The sequence below is a fragment of the Diabrotica undecimpunctata genome, chromosome 3 (assembly GCF_040954645.1).
Source record: "Diabrotica undecimpunctata isolate CICGRU chromosome 3, icDiaUnde3, whole genome shotgun sequence".
Taxonomy (NCBI): domain Eukaryota; kingdom Metazoa; phylum Arthropoda; class Insecta; order Coleoptera; family Chrysomelidae; genus Diabrotica; species Diabrotica undecimpunctata.
In genome coordinates, this window is record NC_092805.1 from 137,450,634 (window position 1) to 137,471,853 (window position 21,220).

General features: G+C 33.4%; 1 protein-coding gene across 1 annotated transcript in view; it reads right to left on the reverse strand.

Annotated features, from left to right (window-relative positions):
- Positions 1-21,220, reverse strand: part of LOC140437473 (insulin receptor-like) — a 468,993-nt gene that overhangs the window by 9,789 nt on the left and 437,984 nt on the right. Inside the window, exons 6-7 of the mRNA XM_072527022.1 lie at positions 16,687-17,326; positions 7,684-9,212 (exon numbers count right to left, since the gene is read on the reverse strand). Of these exons, the coding sequence (XP_072383123.1) occupies positions 7,684-9,212; positions 16,687-17,326 (2,169 nt within the window). The remainder of the gene's footprint in view (positions 1-7,683; positions 9,213-16,686; positions 17,327-21,220) is intronic.

Genomic DNA, 21,220 nt, shown 5'->3' on the forward strand with positions numbered 1-21,220 from the left:
AAAGAAGATACAAAGTTTGGAGAAGCGATACCGCCAACAGAAAGGTTAATGTTAACCCTACGATATTTAGCTACTGGTGACTCAAATACAAGTTTGATGCATACTTTTAAAATTTATTTCAAAACAACTCATTTCAAGGATAATACCAAAAGTTTTTTTATATATAATATATATATATATATATATATATATATATATATATATATATATAATATATATATATATATATATATATAATATATATATATATATATATATATATATATATATATATATATATATATATATATATATATTATGATAGACAAATAAGAAGCAAAAAGGCTAAACAAAGCTCCATTTAACACAAGTAAATTCAAGCAGATAACAAACATACATTTAATTCTAAACAATTAATATCTACAAATTCCGACGTGACCAAGATATAAAAACCAATATTTATTTTTGGCCATAAGTTTACAAAAGGTATTGTACAAGCGACAACAATACAGAAGATTAAATTTTAACAAAATGAAACCATATATTAACCATCGCAGGTCGTGACTAAAGTTCTACAAGAAAATTACAAAGCAAGAGATTTTCGACCTGCCTGGAAGAGAAGGTATAAAAAATACCTTGTGAACCTCTTCTTAATATGATTGCCACCAACAATAATGGCAGAAAAGGAACTGATATCATCTTATCAATTTGGATTACGAAAAGAAACACTCAAAAATAGACTACATTTACAGGAGAACCAATTAACATTGACCAATTAGATAGAACAAGTCCAGGAATATATCTACCTAGGCCAAATTCTAAAACTTGACAAAGATAACCAAAGGGCGGAAGTCACTAGAAGAGGAAGACTGACATGAGCAGGGTTTGGAAAACTCTGGAAAAAACTGGAAAAAAATGGATGACAAACCTGGACCCTAACCAAGGCAAATATAAATAAATTAGCCACAGCAGACAGAGCAATGGAAAGAGCAATGTTAGGTATACGACCATCAGATAAAAAGAGGAACGACTGGGTAAGATCAAAATCAAAAGTTGAGGAGATCACAACAAAAATTGCTAAATTCAATGGAGCTTCGAAGGTCATACTGCTAGACAAAAAGACCAACGTTAGAACGCAATAATACAACATTGGAGACATTACAAAGGTAGACGACCGAGAAAAAGACCACAGATGAGATGGGTAGACGAAACAAATTGGAAGTATGTTGCTTAGGAAAGAGATCGATGGAAGGAGTTGGGAGACTACTCTGTATGATGTGATTGATGTATACTTAACCAAGCCAAATCTTTATTTCAACTAAATGCCGATGTATTGCGTTATCAAATAAAGTAAATGTCACATAATATCGCAAATGATATGATGGACAGATACACTTTGAGCTGTCGTAAAGAAAATAACACTTGTGACTTGTATATTGTTAAAATGCGAAACTTAAATTCTTACTAGAAAAATTTATAGACTCTAATATTGTCATGTTAAAATTTTAATATTACAGATTTAAGAACGGTGGCACTTAGCCAATGATTAAATCGATTTAAATTCCAAATAATACCTCGACAAAATATACACGTAAAACGTTGATAACGAGTTGATTTACTAGCAAAACGAAGCCAGATCTAATTTGACATCAGCGGGAAACAATTAGTTTTAATAGGAAGTAATTTATTCTCGAAAATTGTGTCTGTGTTTGATCGTGGTGTTGGTTATATTCGCGAATTCATCGCGGTTTGTGACAAGAAACACAACACGTGCTGACAGTTATTTGTAATATGACTAATATATATAATTTTACAAAATAAAATATGAATAAATATGTTAGCGACAATAATTTGTCTTAAAATAAACAGTTACTTCTATTTTCTCATAGTAAACTGGAAAAGGAAAAGAAGAAAAAATTCCATTAGTACAGTTTTTCATAAAAAAATAAAACCCAGTGAGTAAGTAACGGTTGCAATAAACTCATAAAAAGAATGAGATGAGACTAAGACCACACTGATAATAACAAGGTATATTTGCTGTGATTGGTCGTTATCGACATCTGATTTGTGAGGTTACGTATTTGTCTATTGGCGGTTTTATTCCAACAACGAGCACACATAAACGATTTCTTTATCTGTTTGGCGCCGATTTTATTCCATCACCAATCAAATTTCAATTTAAAATATTTTCAATGGGTCTTTATGTAGATGATTTGGTGTTGGTAGGAAAGTCTGAGAGAACTGGAGAAAAGACTAGAACAGTGAAGACTATGTAAGTAACACAATTTTTATGTCGATGGAATATATGAATCGCTAACTGCAGAAAAGCAACAAGTCGAGTTTTGCCAATTTTTCAGGAGAGACAAAAAACTTAGTAAACTCAAACACACTACTGGTATTAATTTTTTTGTGTTAAGGACATGTTGCCTTTCTGCCGTAAACAAGAAACTTTAAGAAGTTCCAAGGAAAACAATCAATATACAAACAGAATATTTTATGAGAATTAATTTTAATGAAATAAAACAATGTCATATACATGAAATAAAGCAATTAAATCATAAATTAAAAGTTTGAAGTAAATTTCAGTTCAAGTTTTTAGTTTTCTGCTGTAAATGCCGGTGTAATTGGCCATGACAAAATCGTAATCCAAAAATTCATTTTTTCTTCCGGGAAATATACCAGTGTTTTCTTCATGTCTTCCATTTTTTTGTTGTTAATTGGAAGCACAGTTGAATATCCTCTTCTAGTAGGAGCCTGAATTGGCTGTACTGCATTCCGTAGTTTGAATTCATCCATTATGAAGCCGCCGATGTTCATATTACATTGAACCGTGTTAGGATTATTTGATGAAAAAGTCATTTCTCTGTATTGTGATATGGCAAAAGCCCTTTTTTGGTTTCTTGGGACATTTTTGCCATACGAATTATCACTTTGGCAGGTTTTTTTTGTAAAACTGGGGCCACCATGAACTGAAGTCAATGAAATCATCAGCAGTCATTTTAATAACAGAAAATTTGCCGTAAATTTTTGATGATTTCATTATAAGCTCTTCAACCTCATTAATAGTTTAATATCGTTATTCTTGCTTTAATTTTCTTCTGATGATGCCAAAATCTCTGTCATTTGCCATAAAAGAGTGGCCCCTAAGAGAAAAGGTTAGTTTGACTTCATTAAACTTTTTTATCTCACACAAGTACATCATTATGCGAATCACAGTATTATTTTTAGTTTGCCCCAAACAGGTAAAGGTTTTTTACACCACTGCCAATTTTGTTTTATGTACCAATCTAACATAGTACAAACTTCGTTTGAGCCTTTACTGCCTTCACCCTCATGATAGATAAAAATTGTACATTCCCGTGTCGCGAGATTATGCACACCAAAGACGTTTATAGTGAGCTGTCTAAGGTAATAGGTATCTTGGACAGGAATACAAGGTAGAGATATGTTGGCCATAAAATCTATGCAGATGCCAACATTTTCTTCAGGCTTACTGACACACTGCGTGGTCACTTCTTTCAGTGATGCATAGAACTTTTTAGATTTACGCTTGTGTACTGTTAGCTCAGCGACAGCTGTTCACTTTGTATTCTCATTCAAAACAGGACTTTTTATTTTTAAATATTTCCTCACATGTAACACATGCATCTTTAACTGGTTGGGAAAAGCCAATGGAAGGGTAGTTTTCCTTGAAATATGTCCAAAAAAACTTGTAGGAGAGCCTTTTCCCAGTTCCTAATGTTGAAATAAGGAAACTATGTTCTTTTTTAATGAACATGTCGTACATGATTTTTAAATTTATATTAGCTGAAAAATACTTTCTTTCTTTTCCTGTATAGTGATGTACTTTGGTAAGGAATGGTTCTACATGGACCCTTAATTTAGACAGTACGGATCCAGGTATTGCATTTCCTGGAACGTTTTTTCCTCTCTTGTCAGTTGGTGTTTCATTTAGTTGCAATAGATGAGACAAACGGTAACACTGCTTTGCAGTGTATCCATAGGTTTTCATAAATCCATTTTTACATGCTTTTGTACGTTTTCCATTGTGTACTACATAATAAATCACACTGAAAGCCTTGGGTTTCGCGGTTGACGAACTAGACCTGGTTCTTTCCCTTGCAATCTGACTAATTTCCATAACAGATTTCATATAAATGTCCTGTTCCGTTCTGGTTGTCATGTTATGTAATTTGGCGGATATTTCAATCATATCTTTTTCAGTGAAAACTTCAAGGCAATTGGATTTGCAACTGAAACAACAAAAGACTTTATTGTAACAGCAATTCAGTGAAAAAGATATTGGAGATTAGTAAATGACTTTGAGGTTAGGTTTTAGTAGCCTAATATTACTTCGAAATACATACAAGATTAAATTATCAGTACAATGGTATTTAAACCAAAATGTACAAATTAACAACAATGAATAAAACAATATTTACCTCCAAAAATGTGAGCCTGGTTTTTTAGCTGGAACAGTTTTGCCAACCCAGTTTACGTGTTCCAGTCCAGCCACTTTAGACTTCTTTATTATGTTCCTTTTATATTTGTCATCATTCCAATTTAATTATTAACCACAGTAAAGACGACAACAATCATCAATAAACAAAGCACAATATTGTCTGACTAAACTCAGCTGTGAGGATAGTTCGAATATTTGCCACGCAGTTCTAGCGCCGCAACTGTTTACTGCAGAAAGAGAACTTGTCCTGGACTAGTTTCGTTTCTGCAGTAAATACATAGAATATTGAAAGCGTTGCAATGCCAATACTAATATGCGGACGTGTTTCCTTTCTGTAGTAAACATTGCGTTTTGCTACTGGATACAATTTTAATAAAATACACAAAATTTGTACATATTGGACATGATGACTTTCTGCAGTTAGCGATTCATATGTCTTCTGTAGTTCTTTCCACTTTCCATTCTATTTTTTAATTTTTGAATCTCGTACTCTAACAACAATTATTGATAACAAAACTGACCTTGTTTTTGAGAGTTTGTAAATACGTTTTTATTGAATTTAAACAAGTAGACCAGTAAATAAAAAAAGCTGAAAATATCTTATACAAGCTTTTGAAGGTTTTAAAAGGTATATGAGGATAGCTGATGAGAAATCCTTAAAGACGTACAGCTGATTTTGCTTTTATTTTTTTAAACAGTCATACAAAGTGAAAAAATAATTTTTTTTACTATAAAACGTGTCTTAAACGTTTGGAGAAAAATGGTTCAAATTAAAGTTATAGATCTTAAAGTTCTTTAATTTGCGAGTTTCTAAATTAAAATACATAAACAATTGACCAAGATAATTGCAAAAAAGTATGCAGTATTATTTATTGTATTTATAAATGTTAATAACTTTGTTTTTTTGCATAATAACATGTAATATAAATACATAAAATTATGGCAATTATTAAGTTATTAAAGTGTGTTAAATCTCAGCTAGACCGACCAAATGCTTTGAAAATTATTTAATTTGTTTATGCCGGAGTGCGATTATTTAAACCACTGTACTTGCCCAATCAGCGACTCTAGAAGTATTTAGCAGTTCTTTAAGGCTAAAATTTAATGATATATTAAAAAAATTTCAAAATTTCATCAAAATTCTTTAAAAAAACCTTTGAAAACTGGGTTATTTTTTAGCTTATAAACATTAATATACTTAATTAATATATATTTTTATGTGACACGGTTGTAAATAGGCTCACCGAATAGATTGTGCAAAAACACAATCAATACAAAAAAAAGGACCTTCTATGACCAATAGGAACCAAGATGACAATTTTTTGTTACTAAAATCATATTTCCATTGTTTATGAACATTAAGAGTTGAAAATTGAACAGTTGATAAACGAAGATCTAAATTTTATATATACTGACAAGGAGTAAAACGGTATAAAACATTAAAGAGGTGATACTCGTAAAATATCGCCAAATTCAGTGGAGGGGAGAACTTTCCGAGTTCCTTTTTTTTAGAATGGAACTTCAAATTGATTTCGTAAGAAATATTTAAATCTTATTGATAAATGCATATTATTTATATAAATATATAATAATAATTAATTCTTCTTGTAAAGTACAAAAAGATTCGTTTCAAAAGTTATTTGAAAACCACTTTTTTAAGAAAGTGTGTAAAAACTTCTTAAAAAATAATTCGTTTCATATTTTAATTTAAATAAACACATTTGGAGTATTAATTTATAATTAATATTATATATTTATAAAAAAACCCAACGTAAGTGGACATGGAAGACACAAAGACCAAAAGATGAGATTGATTTCAGACACGTGACCGGTGGGTGTATCGTGTCATCGCAGCTTGTCATTGGTTAGCACTTAGTTTCTATAGTTTCTAACCAATGAGAAGCTGCAACGAGACGTCAAACCAACCAATCACGTGTCTGAAACCTCGTAAAAAAATCGTCAAATACCGGAAAAATTATTCTTTTCTCGAGCTGCTATTAAAAGAAAAGGAATATTCTATGCGCCGTAGAAGACGAGATATTGCAAATTTTTCCAGCGCGATATTTTTTCAATTTGAAGTTCCATTCTAAAAATCACTACAGCTGTTTTAGCAGAGTGCGTTTCTCAAGTGATCTATTTTTGGTATGTGTTTACACTTTATAATCTTTAACTGAATAGGTTGAGCAGGGGAGAACTATTTGTCTCAAATTGGTCATTTAGAATAATGTCTATATTTTTTAATTTGTTAATTTCCATAGATTCTAATAAAGATAGCTTAAGACCTTTATTTTGGATGTAAAAAGTTTGAGATTTGGCATTGAAAGAATGATTATGATCTAGAAGGTGAAGTGCGTATGTAGAATCTGATTTTGTATTTTTGAAAGCCATTTTATACCGCTATACGTTTGTTAAAAGTTCTACCAGTTTGACCGATGTAAGCTTTTGGACAGTCGCCACATTTAAGTTTTAAATAGTTAAGTCAAATTAAATATCATTAAGCAAATAGCAGTAAACAATGGGTACAACGAACAAACAATTGATACAATTTTAAATTAAAAACTACATAAGAAAGCCCTAAAATTAGTATTTCCACTACCAGAGAAAAAAACCCAGTACCTTCTGCTCGATTACATATACAGGTTAGATATTAACAAAAATAGAAAAACACATAAAAAAGAAAGGAATAACACCAGCTTTTAAAACAAAAAATAACTTGGCAAATCTATAAAAAAAACAAGAGCCAAAACTTAGTGGTCTATACAAACTTAACTGTGACGACTGCCCAAAAACTTACATCGGTCAAATTGGTAGAATTTTTAACAAACGTATAGCAGAACATAAAATTGCTTTCAAGAATAGAAAAACAGATTCTATATACGCACTTCACCTTTTAGATCATAATCATTCTTTTAATGACGAATTTCAAATTCTTCACATCCAAAATAAAGGCCTTAAGCTATCTTTGTGGACACATTGGGTAACAGGATTGTTCAAAAGAATTATGGAAGTGACATAAAAGCCAGACGAATTAAGAAGCAATATATGTACCCATATAAAAATAAAGCACAAATATGAGAAAAGACGTCCAAACTACAGGGTCATAAGACTACTACATAATCATACGATGAAAATATGGAAGATACTGAAAAAATGGAAAAAGTGTTTAGTGCAAGTCAGGTGCGATATTGGTAAGTATCCGGGAAGAAAGCTGGGCTTAACGTACGTTACAATATGTTACTTACCTTGATAGGGTTGTTCAGCAAGCGTTGCGATTTCCCACAAAACTACTCCAAAACTCCAGACATCAGAGTCTGTAGTGAATACTCCATCAGCTAAACTTTCAGGAGCCATCCATCGGACGGGTAACAAACCTTTGGTATCTTTTCTATAATAATCAGTCTCATAAACGTCCCTAGCCATGCCGAAATCACCGACTTTAACAGTTCTGTCAGCAGCTACCATACAATTTCTAGCAGCTAAATCTCTATGGATAAATTTCTTAGCAGCTAGGTAGGCCATACCGTCCGCTATTTCTACAGCCATTCGGTATATTTCGTTTGATGTAAGATTTTGAGACGAATCTCTAATTCTTCTTAAACACGACTTTAAATCACCCCTCTCCATTAGTTCCATCACAACAAGAGGGGGGTGATTTACTGATACTACTCCTAATAATTTAACTACATGATAACAGTCGCTGAAAGATTTCATGACTGAAGCTTCATTTAGAAATTTCATTTTATCGTGAAGACTTAACGATTCGTTAACAGTCTTTATCGCGCAAGGCATATTACTTCTAGATTTTATTACACCTTGGAACACAGTGCCGAATGTACCGTGACCTAATTCTCTCATAACCTCAACGTCTCTTCTTTCAATCTCCCATTCATCTTGCTCGTACCAAAATCCTGCGTAGTCTGGATTTATAGTAGGGATAAGAGGATCTAAATGGGATCCTCTAAATTTCTTTAAGTATATATAAACACCGAAGATGAAAATGAGAAATATGGAACATATAACAGAAACAACTATTAGGACTACGTGTTTATTCGCCGACTTTATTTCTACTGTTTGGACATTGCTTTTATCCGATTCTCCTGCTAAAGATTCTGCCCTTATGGATATTGTATATTCGCCAGGTCTAAGGCCGTTAAAAACTTTGGAATGTGTACTCAAATGTCTTTTGTTGCGACTTATGGACTCACAAGAGTTGTCTATGACAGTATTAGCATAACTTAAAGATATCCTATAAGCGACAATTCCAGAATTAGGACTTGAGGGTTCTCTCCAAGTAACTTTTAGGGAATCCTCCCCTTGTATTTCCACGTTCATTATTTCTACGTCATCAGCGTTAGGCTTTTTCTTGGTTCTGGTAAACCGTTGTATAACACCGCTACAATGTTTTTGTTCAATCGGAAAATTGCAGGCAGAAAAATAAAATATGTACAGCGTAAAAGGTCGAAGATTGGTTATGGTGAAAGACGTTTCATTTGCTAGAATATATTTATGCTTGTCACTGTCTCTCTTTTCAATTTTTTCTTGATCAGTGGTATTGTATTCCATGTTCTTACAGTCAAAAGTATGGCAAATATCGGATTTTAAATCTCTGTATTGAAATTCGGTCTCTATTTTATCATTAATAGGTGCTACACACGAGCAATCTTCTGCATTTTTGCCTAATACTGATCCGTTGTATCCTTTACTATCAATTTTATTATATATACCGAGGACTGATTGTGTACCTTGATGGTCAATTCTTTCACCAGCGTTACTAAAATAAAGAATATTCTGTTAGAATTAGATATTACTGTTGAATTAGTGACCAAAAAAAGTACATGTGCCAAATCAAAAATTTTCTAAAAAAAAATAATTTTTTAATCAATGAAGTCACAGTTTGTGTTCTCACAGAACTACTGTAATACGGTTTTTAAACATACGGGTAATACAAACACAAGTAAAATGAAAAAAGGCTTTATACTCTGAGATAGTCAGAGCAAAAGATGATTGACATGTTCTGTTCTAGAACTTTATATTTAATAGAAACTAAATTTTAATCGACGTATACAGTAATATTAATGATATTATCAAAACAATAAATTAAATTAAATAACCTAGTCATCAATAACACAAAGATAGAAAGTAAAAATATACTTATAATCGATGTTATAAATAGTTTTAACTATAACTAGCAAATTACAGCAGTTAGGTGTAGGGAATGCTTAATAAATAATAAAGCATCATAAAATAATATTTGATTACAATACTAAACCAAAGGGTGTTCCATTTAGGAAAACTCAGAAAATACATATTCCAAGTTTTCACCAACCCTGTATATTAAAATTTAATATTTAGGTATAATAGTAATTTTAGACAATAGTAGATATATTAAAACTTTCTTTTAAAATAGGTATAAATATATTTTTAACGTCAAATCTCTACAATTGTACAGAGTGTTAATTTTGCTAAGAAATTAATAAAAAACGTAATTATTTTTTAAACTACCTCGTATAACACAAACATGTTTTATTACACTATGGTAAGACTTACGCGCATCTATACGTATTGGTTAAAAATAATGTTGAATAAAATTGCTATTGGATATATGGTGATTTAAAAGTAACAAGTATGCTTCTTGGTTAACAAGGTGGTTTTACCAAATTTAAATGTTTTTTGCGTGAATGGGATCGTAGAGCTAGGAATCGAAATTATTGCAGATAGAACTGGCCTGCCTGCCTGCCTGCACACTGCCTGTGTGGGAGTCTTTAAAATCCGGCGGGATGAACATTCTCCGCAAAAACCTTGTAGATCCTAAAAACATTATCTACGCCCTCTACATATAAAATTAGGCCTCATGAAACAGTTTGTAAAGACATTGCCTAAAGATGGACCTTATTTCAAGTATCTGTAGCAAACGTTCCCAAACATTTCAGAAGCTAAACTTAAAGAAGGTCTTTGTAGGACTCGACATTCGAAAAATGAAGTTCGAAGTAATTTTGAAACCACAATAAATAAGAAAGAAGCATAGGCATCATTTAAGCAAGTTATTAAAAAATTATTACAAAATGCAGAAAACCCATAATATAATACATACTATTGAAAAAGTTTAAAAAATTCAGATATTTGATGAGCCTAAATATTTACTTTTTAAACAGTCACCTTGATTACTTCCCGAAAAATTTGGGAGACTTTAGTAAGGGGCAGGGTGATATGTTGTAACTCAGGTTCTTCTTAACGTGTCCCATCTCTAAGGACATTGGCGATCATCATGGCCCATTTGACTCTATCTGCAGCCGTTCTGAAAAGTTCTATTGACGATTTCCCACTCCATTGTCTCAGATTCTTCAGCCAGGACGTGCGTCTTCTCCCCGGTAATCTTTTGCCTTCCACCTTCCCTTGTATGACCACCCGCATCAATTCGTATTTCTCGTTTCTTAGTATGTAACCAAAGTAGTTCATTTTTTTCTTCTTTATAGTGTTGAGTATTTCTTTATCTTTTTTCATTCTTCGTAGCGATTCCGCATTTGTTATGTGTTGTGTTCAAGATATTTTCCACATTCTTCGATAACACCACATTTCAAAGTTAATGAGTTGTTTCTCTGTCGCCTCTGTAATTGTTCAGGCCTCAAATCCATACAACAGGACAGAGAACACGTAGCATCTCAATACTCTAATTTCGATTGAGTTGAGTTTTCCATTGCATAATATTGCTTTCATCTTATTAAAAGCACTTCTAGCTATCTCATTCTATCCCATTATTCATTTAGTTCGCAACCTAAGTACTGATATCTGTATACCCTGCCTAAAAGTTTTCCTTTAGCATAAACACTGTCTTCCTCAATCTTGTTCTTGCTTACCACCATGATTTTTGTTTTATTTGTATTCAGTGCCATTCCATACCTTTCGCAGTATTGGGTAATGCGATCACCCAAGATTTGTAGTCCTTCTCTGCTGTCCGCAAGGAGTATTGTGTCATCTGCGTATCTAAGAATATTCATAAGCGCTCCGTTAATAAATATGCCTTCAGTTACGTCTTCTAATGCCTCGTTAAACAATTCTTCTGAATACATATTAAAAAGTATAGGGGAAAGCACACATCCTTGTCTTCCTCCACGATTTATAGGTATTTCTTTCGATTGTTGTTGGTCTATTCGTATTATGGCTTTCTGATATCGGTATAGATTGGCAATGATTCTCACGTCTCGTCATCTAATTCTGTGTTCTGCAGTATTTTTGCCATTCTTCTGTGTTGTACTTTGTCGAAGTCGACTGAGGTAATGTCATAATATTTTTGTTATTTAAGTTCACACTTCAATGTTATTCAGCTATAAAGGTATTCCATCTAATATTAGGAATATTATTTGTTTAAAGCCTGATTTGTCTAAATTAACATTTGTGTTTTTTGCTATTTTACTTGTTTGATTTATGTCTACCTCGCTAATTTGTCGACATTCTATAATAACTTTTACTTTGCTGATTTTTTAAGAAATAAAAATTGTTAACGAGTTGTATTTATTTATTTCTTACTCTCTCATAATCTTTCATTCTTTTGGGATATATTAAGATAATTCTGACAGGAATGCAGGGCGACCATATAAGGTCAGTGTGAGTATTTCTCTTTATGTATGTCTAAAACTTAAACCAATCTTCCCATATGTCAAGCGTTGAGTTTTCCGCGTCCCTCGCCAAAGGAGAAGGTGACGCCACTTCCCCCCTTTCTTTTAGTACCACATTCTGTCACTTCCACTGGTACGTTTCAATTCCCAATTTTTTCTCTAAATATACCCCATCCCAGACCTATAGACCCACGTCCCAAAGCTGACCGTGGTGTGCTTCAAAACACCTGAGCGCTGATTTGCAAGGTGAACATACTTGCACCTGGAATTCTCTTTTCTCTATTTACCCCCAACATCCCTTCCAGGCAAGTTATTTAATTCGACATGCCCCTAATTCAGCACGCTCATGCTTGTTTCTGGGTGTTCATCAATACGGTCTAGAAAAGTATTCACATTTGCACGCTTTTTTGCGCGCGACCACTGTTACCACGCACTTGTTCTTATAAATAAATTGCTCAATTGATTAATTTACCTTCACGAATTATTAACTTTATATATTTTTGAAATATATTTTTTTAAAAATTAATATTGTATTATTTAGCTTGACATTTAAAAAAGTGGCTGTATCTTCTAAATTAATAATTTTACAAACAATTACTACAAGACAAAAAGTTATAAAATAGTTATTTCATTTCATTGACGTCCCCTTTCCTTTTAGTCCAATATTCGTCTTCTTATTATTGGAGTGCCTATACATTTCCGATGTTCGCGACTATCATGGCAATCTGTATTTTTCAAACTACTGCTCTGAAAAGATTTGTGGTTGTTGCGATGAACCACGAACGTAGACTTTTCAGCCAGGAAATCTTTCGCCTTCCTGGTCCACGTTTTCCTTCCACTTTGCCTTGTAAAATTCTTCTTCTTCTTCCTTCTTGAATGTAGGCTTTAAAGCCTGTTTCTTCTTCAATATTAGCCTCCGAAATTGTTTAAATTGTCGCACCAACTTTTTCTTGGTCTGCCAATACTTCTTCGTCCATTTGGTGACTTATCTCGTGCTATTCGTACTATCCTATCCTCTGCCATTTTACTGATGTGTTCGTTCCACTCCTGTTTCCGTTTTGTCACCCATCCATTTATGTCTTCTATATTGCATGCTCTTCTTATGTTTTCGCTTCTCTCCCTATCCAACAAACGTTTCTCTGATATTCGTCTGAGTATTTTCATCTCTGTTGTTTCTAGTAGTCGTCTCGTTTTAGATGTGTCAGGTCTTGTCTCCGCCGTGTATGCTAATATAGGTCTAATTGCTGCTTTATAGATTCTTGTTTTTGTGACTTGTCTTAGGTGTTTGTTCTTCCAGATTGTGTCATTAAGAGATCCCGCCGCTTTACTTGCTTTAAAGATTTGTTCTTACTTCTTCTTCAACATCTCCGTAACTAGTTATATCTATTCTCAGATATCTAAACCTTGCTTCCTGCTTTATCATTTTCCCATCAATTTCGATTTTACATCGTAGTGGGTATTTAGATGTTGTCATACATTTTTTTTTCTGCTGATATTATCATATTGTATTTCTTGGATGTTGTATTGAAGATGTGTGTTAATCTTTGGAGCTTGTCTTCTGTCTCGGCGATTAATGCCGTGTCATCTTCTTCTTCTTTATGTGCCTTGTCCGTTCCGAACGTTGGCAATCAACATGGCTATTCTGACTTTGTTTACGGCAGATCTGAATAGTTCAACAGATGACAATCCGAACCATTGCCGCAAGTTTTGGAGCCACGAGTGTCTTCTCCTCCCTGAACCCCTTCTGCTGTCTATTTTCCCTTGAACGATCAGCTGTAGTACTCTATATTTATTATGTCTCATAACGTGACCCAAGTGTCATCTGCATAACGTGACCCAAGTGTCATCTGCATAACATAATATTTGGATTTCTTTGTTCCCCATTCTGTAGCCATGACCTTTACGTACTGCTTGTATTATTTCGTCCATTATTATATTAAAGAGAAGTAGGCTTAACGATTCACCCTATCGGACTCCGCTTTGTACTGGTATATACTGTGTTATTTTTCCATTTATCTTTGCCTCTATTCGATTATGGAAGTAGATGTTTTCGTTGATTTGTATAATATTGATTTGTCTTCTTCTTCTTATAGTGCCGTGCACAAATAGTGCGTTGGCGAATTATCTTAAGGCCAGACGTCTGTCTTTTGGGGTACGCAAAAGATCGCCAGTGTTATTTATGCCTGTCCAGTTCTTTATGTTCCGTAGCCACGACATTTGTTTGCGAGCTACTCTTCTCTTGCCTTCATACTTTCCCTGGATGATTAGTTGAGGGATTGCGTATTTTTTTCCTCTCAGAATATGGCCGAGGTATCCAATTTTTCGTACCTTGATTAAATTGAGTAGTTCTCTCTCAGTATTTGCCTTTCTTAAGACTTCTTCGTTTCACACCCTATCTGTCCATGGTATGAGGAACATTCTTCGCAACGTCCACATTTCAAAGGCCTCCAACTTATTAATGAAAAGTACTCTTAACGTCCATGTTTCCATGCCGTATAGCAATATGGACCATACATAGCATTTAACCATCCTGTAGCGGAGATTGAAGGAAAGATGGTGGTTACGTAGTAACGGTTTAAATTTGATAAAAGCTTGTCTTGCTTGTTCGGTACGGCATTTTATTTCTTGTTGAGGATCCCATTGGTCATTCATCATCTTTCCCAAGTATTTAAATGTTTTCACTTGATCGATTGGAGCATTTTATCTACTTGCAGTTGTATTCTTAAAAGTGCGTTTTTTCTTATTGCCATACATTTAGTTTTTCCAGCACTTATCTTCAAGCCATATATTTTTCCTACGGTGTTTATTTTATTTAACATCAACTGCATATTATGATCGTTGTCTGTTATTATCGTGGTGTCGTCGGCGTAACGAATGTTATTTATCGGGAACCCGTTTACCTTTATTCCACACTCAGAGCCTTCCAGTGCCTCTGCAAAAATGTTCTCCACATAGAGATTGAAGAGCATAGAAGACAAAATACACCGCTGTCGTACCCCTCTTAAAATTTCAAATGCTTCTGTGTTGGTGGATTTGTTCAGTCTCACTCGTGCTTTTTGATTCCAATATTTCAGATTCTAGATAACTCTTATATCTTTCTCGCCAATGTTAGCGTTGTGTAGCATGTTTATCATTGCGTCATGTTTTTATAATTATTATTGAATTGATTATTGATTGGTATGTTTCTTTTATACAGTAGGTGTAAGACGTCTTCGACTTGGACGCGATCGACAGCCTTTGTCAGGTCTATAAAACATAGATATGCTGGTTTATTGTTCTCGATGACTTTTTCTGTGATTTGTCTTAGTACAAATACGGCGTCTACGCAGGATCTTCCGGATCTGAATCCTTCTTGTTCATCTGATAAAGTTGTCAGTTTATTGATTTTGTTGGTTAGGACTTTTGGGGTAAGTTTAAGTGCGGTGTTTAGTAGATTTCTACCTCTAGAATTGTTGGGGTCTTCTTTATCTCCTTTCTTGAACATTGCTATCATTATGCTGTTTCTCCATGCGTCTGGTATCTTGCAGTGCAATATTATTTTTTGTATAAGTTTTGTCATCTCTAGGGTTATACTTTCTCCTCGGTATTTTAGAAGCTCGTTGGTTATTCCATCTGGTCCTGGTGACTTTCTATTTTTGAGTGACTTTATGGCTATTTCTACTTCCTGAAAACTGATTTCTATTTCGTGTCTTAATTCAGGTACGTTATTGTGATGATTATTATTTTCCTTTGCTTTAAACAGTTGTCAGGTATCTTTCCCATTCGTTTGCTGGTATGTTCAGTGAAAGTCTATATCTCTGACTCACTTCTGTGATTCTATTCATTAACTCCTAGAGGAATTCATAACTGTCAGCGAATACTATCGTGTCATCCGCGTATCTGATGTTATTGATACATTCTCCGTTAATTCGAATTCTGGCTTTAACAATCTTATTTATGGCTATTTCTACTTCCTGAAAACTGATTTCTATTTCGTGTCTTAATTCAGGTACGTTATTGTGATGATTATTATTTTCCTTTGCTTTAAACAGTTGTCAGGTATCTTTCCCATTCGTTTGCTGGTATGTTCAGTGAAAGTCTATATCTCTGACTCACTTCTGTGATTCTATTCATTAACTCCTAGAGGAATTCATAACTGTCAGCGAATACTATCGTGTCATCCGCGTATCTGATGTTATTGATACATTCTCCGTTAATTCGAATTCTGGCTTTAACAATCTTATTTCCAATTTTTCCTTTTATCAGTCCAATATTATACTGCAAACATGTTGGGGAGGGGGAAGGGTGTGGAGACACCCTACAAACATCTAGAAACATCGAAAAAAAAAAATAATAAATTTCACTATTTCGGTTTTATTGGCCATGACATGCTAACACATTATTTAAATTTTCATAAAAAATTTTTAAACCGATTTGGAGCAATACCTATTAAAAAAATCGGTATGTCGTAACTTTAACTCCCCGTAACATTTTCTGAATGAACTTTTGCATATAGGTAAGTTAGACCAAATCAACTTAGTTTCACCTCTAAAAATCGTGTTGTAATATACGAAAAATCTATTTGTGACACCCTGTGTATAACATAAATATTACATTCAAAATATATCTCATACATAATTAATATATACTTACGTTCTAGGATTCGCGCAATAATCCCTCTCATAGAGTAACTCATCATCCAACTGATCATAATACAGGTCATAGTGTACTAGAACTCCATTGGGCATCGTTGGCTTCTCCCAGTCCAACTTTACACTTGTATCATTGATAGCAGTAACTTTAAGAGAATCGAACCCATCAGGATCATCGGGAAATGTTTCAAAGTGTTCTATTGTACTGTGAAATCCTAGTGCAGTAGAATTCGTTTTGGAAGAAACGTATAATATTAAGTAATAAGCATATGAGGAGTTTGGTTGTAAGCCAGTAAGAGTTGTAGAGTTCATTGTAGTAAAAGTGCTATTCCATTCGTTAACAGTACATACTTCTTCACTAGTAAAAGTTGAAGTCGATGTATTACCCTTTACTTCAATCTTGTAGAATAATGTGAATCCTACGTATATTTCGTTTTTCTCGTGTGACGTATGCCAAGTAAGAGTTGCATTTTTTGAGTATGTCTTAACGTGTACATCGACCTTTTTAACCAAACAATTAGCTTTGTCGCCGTTGGAGAACGGAGAGACGCCCACATCTGAGTATTCTACTCCAGTAGCTTTTGCGAGCTTGTCTATTTCAGACTTACAGAGGAGTGGGTTGTCGTGGAAACCAATGGTACCTGAAATAAAGACCAAATGGTAATCATAAAGAACAGAGATACACATTTAACAAGCTAAATTTTTATTGGACTTCCTACTACACAACTAGTGAAAACTACAAAAATTTCCCTCCATAAAAATTAATTAGCTCAAGGTGAACTTCTAAAAAAGCCAAAATCAAATTTTATTTCTCAGTTGCCAGTTGCTACCATCATATTGGTGTATCAATATGTATTTAGACGTGTATATTTGTAGTTAAGTTATAATCGAGAAACTCATAATTTTGTGGTAAGTTGTTCACTCTTCGTTTTTAAATAATTGCGCTATTAAGAGATCCTCTTTATTTGTATCTTTATAGAGTTCTACTGGTAAATCAATTTTGCCGCTACGCATTCACAGATCTATTTTACTATCTGATTTCTACCGACCGGGTTCACCACATTTCATTGTAGTTTGCTAGAAAAGGGATATTGACCGGGTATAATGTAATTTACTATCTGCTCGTTTGGATTTCGACATATGTGATTCTCCAGGCCGATGGCCTTGTCTTCGAGTGTCAATAAACTTTTACGTGAGTGCAATATATCATAGTGATAATATTTTTCTTTGATAAGAGACATTAACTTTTATTATTAAATTTGCTTATTGGATAAAGTTCTGTCAGAAATGTATCCAAGTGTTGCTACGCCACTGGTAGCAATTAACTTTCTTATTAAAAATTCTTCAGCAAATTCTCATAAAAGCCGAAAATCTATTCAAAAGATATTTTTACCCATAGATTAACTTTCTCCGATCAATTCCAAAAATTTTCCTGTTAGACAAGAATTTAAAAGGTAGGTTTTACCTACCTCTGTATAGAAATATCGAAGTTGTCCCCATGCAATAGTCAGGTATTGAAAATCGGAATTTTAGTGAGTATCAAATTGTATCCCAGCTGAGCTGGTCGCTTCTTGTTTTAGAGCTTTATCTCTCGCATTTTAGTTATCGTTACATAGCTTATAGTTAAAAGTTGAACGCTCATTATTATTCAAGTATATTCATATAGAAGAAAACGTCCTTAGTTGAAGTGATAATTATTAGTAAAATTTTAATCGCTAGTGTAGTATGTCGGGGACTAGTGTGGGCAGTGATCGGCTGTTTTCAATAAAAGAACTTGCGTTAAAACTTTGGCTAGATATTAATTTAGTTGTAGTACGCTCTAAATGGTAGCAAGATCGCCATCCTAATTTGTTGAACTAATGTCCGTTTAATTCTACCACTTATTTCTTATAAAAATAAGCAACTTCCTTTTTGAGAGTATTATTTTTAGTTTTTTATTGAGTATGTTACTAGAAGTAACATACTCAATTTAACGTTAATTTTAGTATAGACGAAACCCAACGCTTTACGTTTTTTTTATGAGATTATAGCTCATATTTCAAATATTTGTCATAAATTAATCTTTTCAGACAGTTTAAGGGATGATTAAATTAACTTGTGTTCATTTGAGTTTGTTTTATTTCAAGAGCTGTAATATGTTTTAATTTGAAGATTATTGATGACAATATGTGTCATCACCTGTTTTTTATTAATCTTTATTTGTTAATAAATTTATTCTTGAGTATTAATAAACAATTCTCCGTGGTTTATTATTTTATTTCTACAAAGACGATCTTTTAAAGTATTTTATTGAATATGTGAACTTTTTTTACAGCTTATGGGTATATATGGCCAACTTTAAAAGATGCTTCCAAAAAAAAAACAATCTACTTGGTTTATTAGTTGCCGAGATGCCGAAATTTTAAGTTTGCATGCATTTGCCTCCTAATAATAAGTGACAGAGGGCTCATTTTTAAACAAATATCTTTGTCTTGTTAAGTATCTTTTATATATAAAAATATGCGTAATGCGCCTCATGACAGCATGCATGAAAAAGTAAAAAAAAATCGTTTTTGCATACAAAGTCGCTTAAAGTGCATGAGAGGTAGGGTGGGGGTAGCCACTCGGCGCAGCGCGCTGAACAAAAAGTGAATCGGCCACTTCAAAACACAACGCACTAATTGAATTTTATCGGCTTTCTGTCATCCCATTTTCGTTCTTAGGAGAAAAACATTTGTTAACATCCGTTTTAGTAAAAAATCCTTTATAAATAACATTAAAAACAACAAACACATTGAGATCTATTTTATCTAAAACTAAACCTAACAATGAACAAGAAAGAACAATTATAGAGAAACAGTTCTATTTATAAAAAGACATTAAATGTTAAAATAAGTGAACATCAGTCTTATATTAAAAATAGAGAATTTGATAGATCTCAAATATGTAAACAAGTATGAGAAAATGAACATAGGGTTCAATGAACGATTCAAGTATAGTTCTAGAAGAAACAGATGGTAAAAAGAGAAACATCAAAGAAGCGGCTCTAATTATACTAAATGAGACCAATTGTGTCGCAAATTCCTCGGCAGAATGCAGTAGGATTTGGTTACCTATATTAAAAGAGGAAGTTAATAAAAGGAAAATACCACTATGTATTAGTAAGTCAGTAAGATATCGAAGATACATAATTTATGTTTTTTTAAATAACGTACATATAAAATCAGAATTTGGTGTTTATTAAGAGTAAACTAAATGTAAGACCAAATTCTTACCATGTCGCCATAGTATTATGAGGTTTTTTTCCCTGTTTTTTTCTTCATGGTTTACTATGAAATCCCTAAGAGGAGAATTTTACTGTCATCGTGACATACGGTTTTTTTTAAGACGAATCACATGCTATGACTTTTCTGACGGATACTCTCAAGTTTAGTTGATTTGTAACATGTTTTTATAATTAAAATATTAAATAATTTTTAATCCTTTTACCCCTGTTGCTGAGACGCCGATGGCCGTAATTGCAAATATATACGCGGGTGGTCGGTTTACCATTAGGAAATTTTATTGGAATCTACCGACTATCTCAAAAGACGGAAGGTCCGACTTATTATTCTCGTTAATCCTCGGTTAATTCTTTCCAGTTTTAGGCAATTTTTTTTTGATAAATTTGGTAAACATCGTCGAAGGCACGTTATAGTAATTTTCTGAGAGAACGTAATTCAGAAAGTTTTATGTTTCTCACGTTTCCAATTGCTAGTACCGTTCTTTACCTCTAACCTTTCGAACTTTTTACCTTCTTAAAAATACATACAGGCTGAGCTGTCATTTTTAAGTGGGGGATATGCCACATATTTTTGGAGAAGCTTGTGAAATTTTAAGAGAGGAAGAGCGCTTCTAGTTGGGCGATCTTAGAGGAAAGTCGCTCGTTACCTTACCGTTTCTGTGCATTTTCTGTGCTAGTTATGGAAGGATTCAACATTACTTCACGCCTGATAATGGTGTCAGTCCTAGATAATGTTTTTAAAGAAGCTCCGAAACCAGGTGTTCCGGAACAGTCCCTGAAGGCAACGACGAAGCCGACCGTTTCAATTGATAAATTTCTTCTCTTGAAACACCAATATCAAGTGCTACGGTAATTACAGAGTCACCTTTCTCAAGTAACGTAAAAGCACGAACTTTCTCCTGTTGTGTGAGTTTCTTTCGACCCGTATTTTTTACTTATATTTAGAATTTAACGATCCCAAACTTAAATGAGTAAATAAAAAGAAGAACTCGCACAATAGTGATTTATTTGGCACTGTAAAGAGTTTTTTTGACCGCACTGTACACTGGTCGATTAATATTATTAAACCCGAGAGCATCGGATTTGGGGCTGCGACACCGTCCTAAGATACCATTTTTTCGACAAATTATGTCTTCTTGGTTGTAGAATTCCTCTCTCTTTTCTGCTTCGTGAAATTTGGTTCTTTGCTTGAAGTAAAAGTAATGAATTATCCGCTTCATATCTTTTATACCACACTGAAAAATAATCATTAACTAGTTGTGCTTTGTTAAAT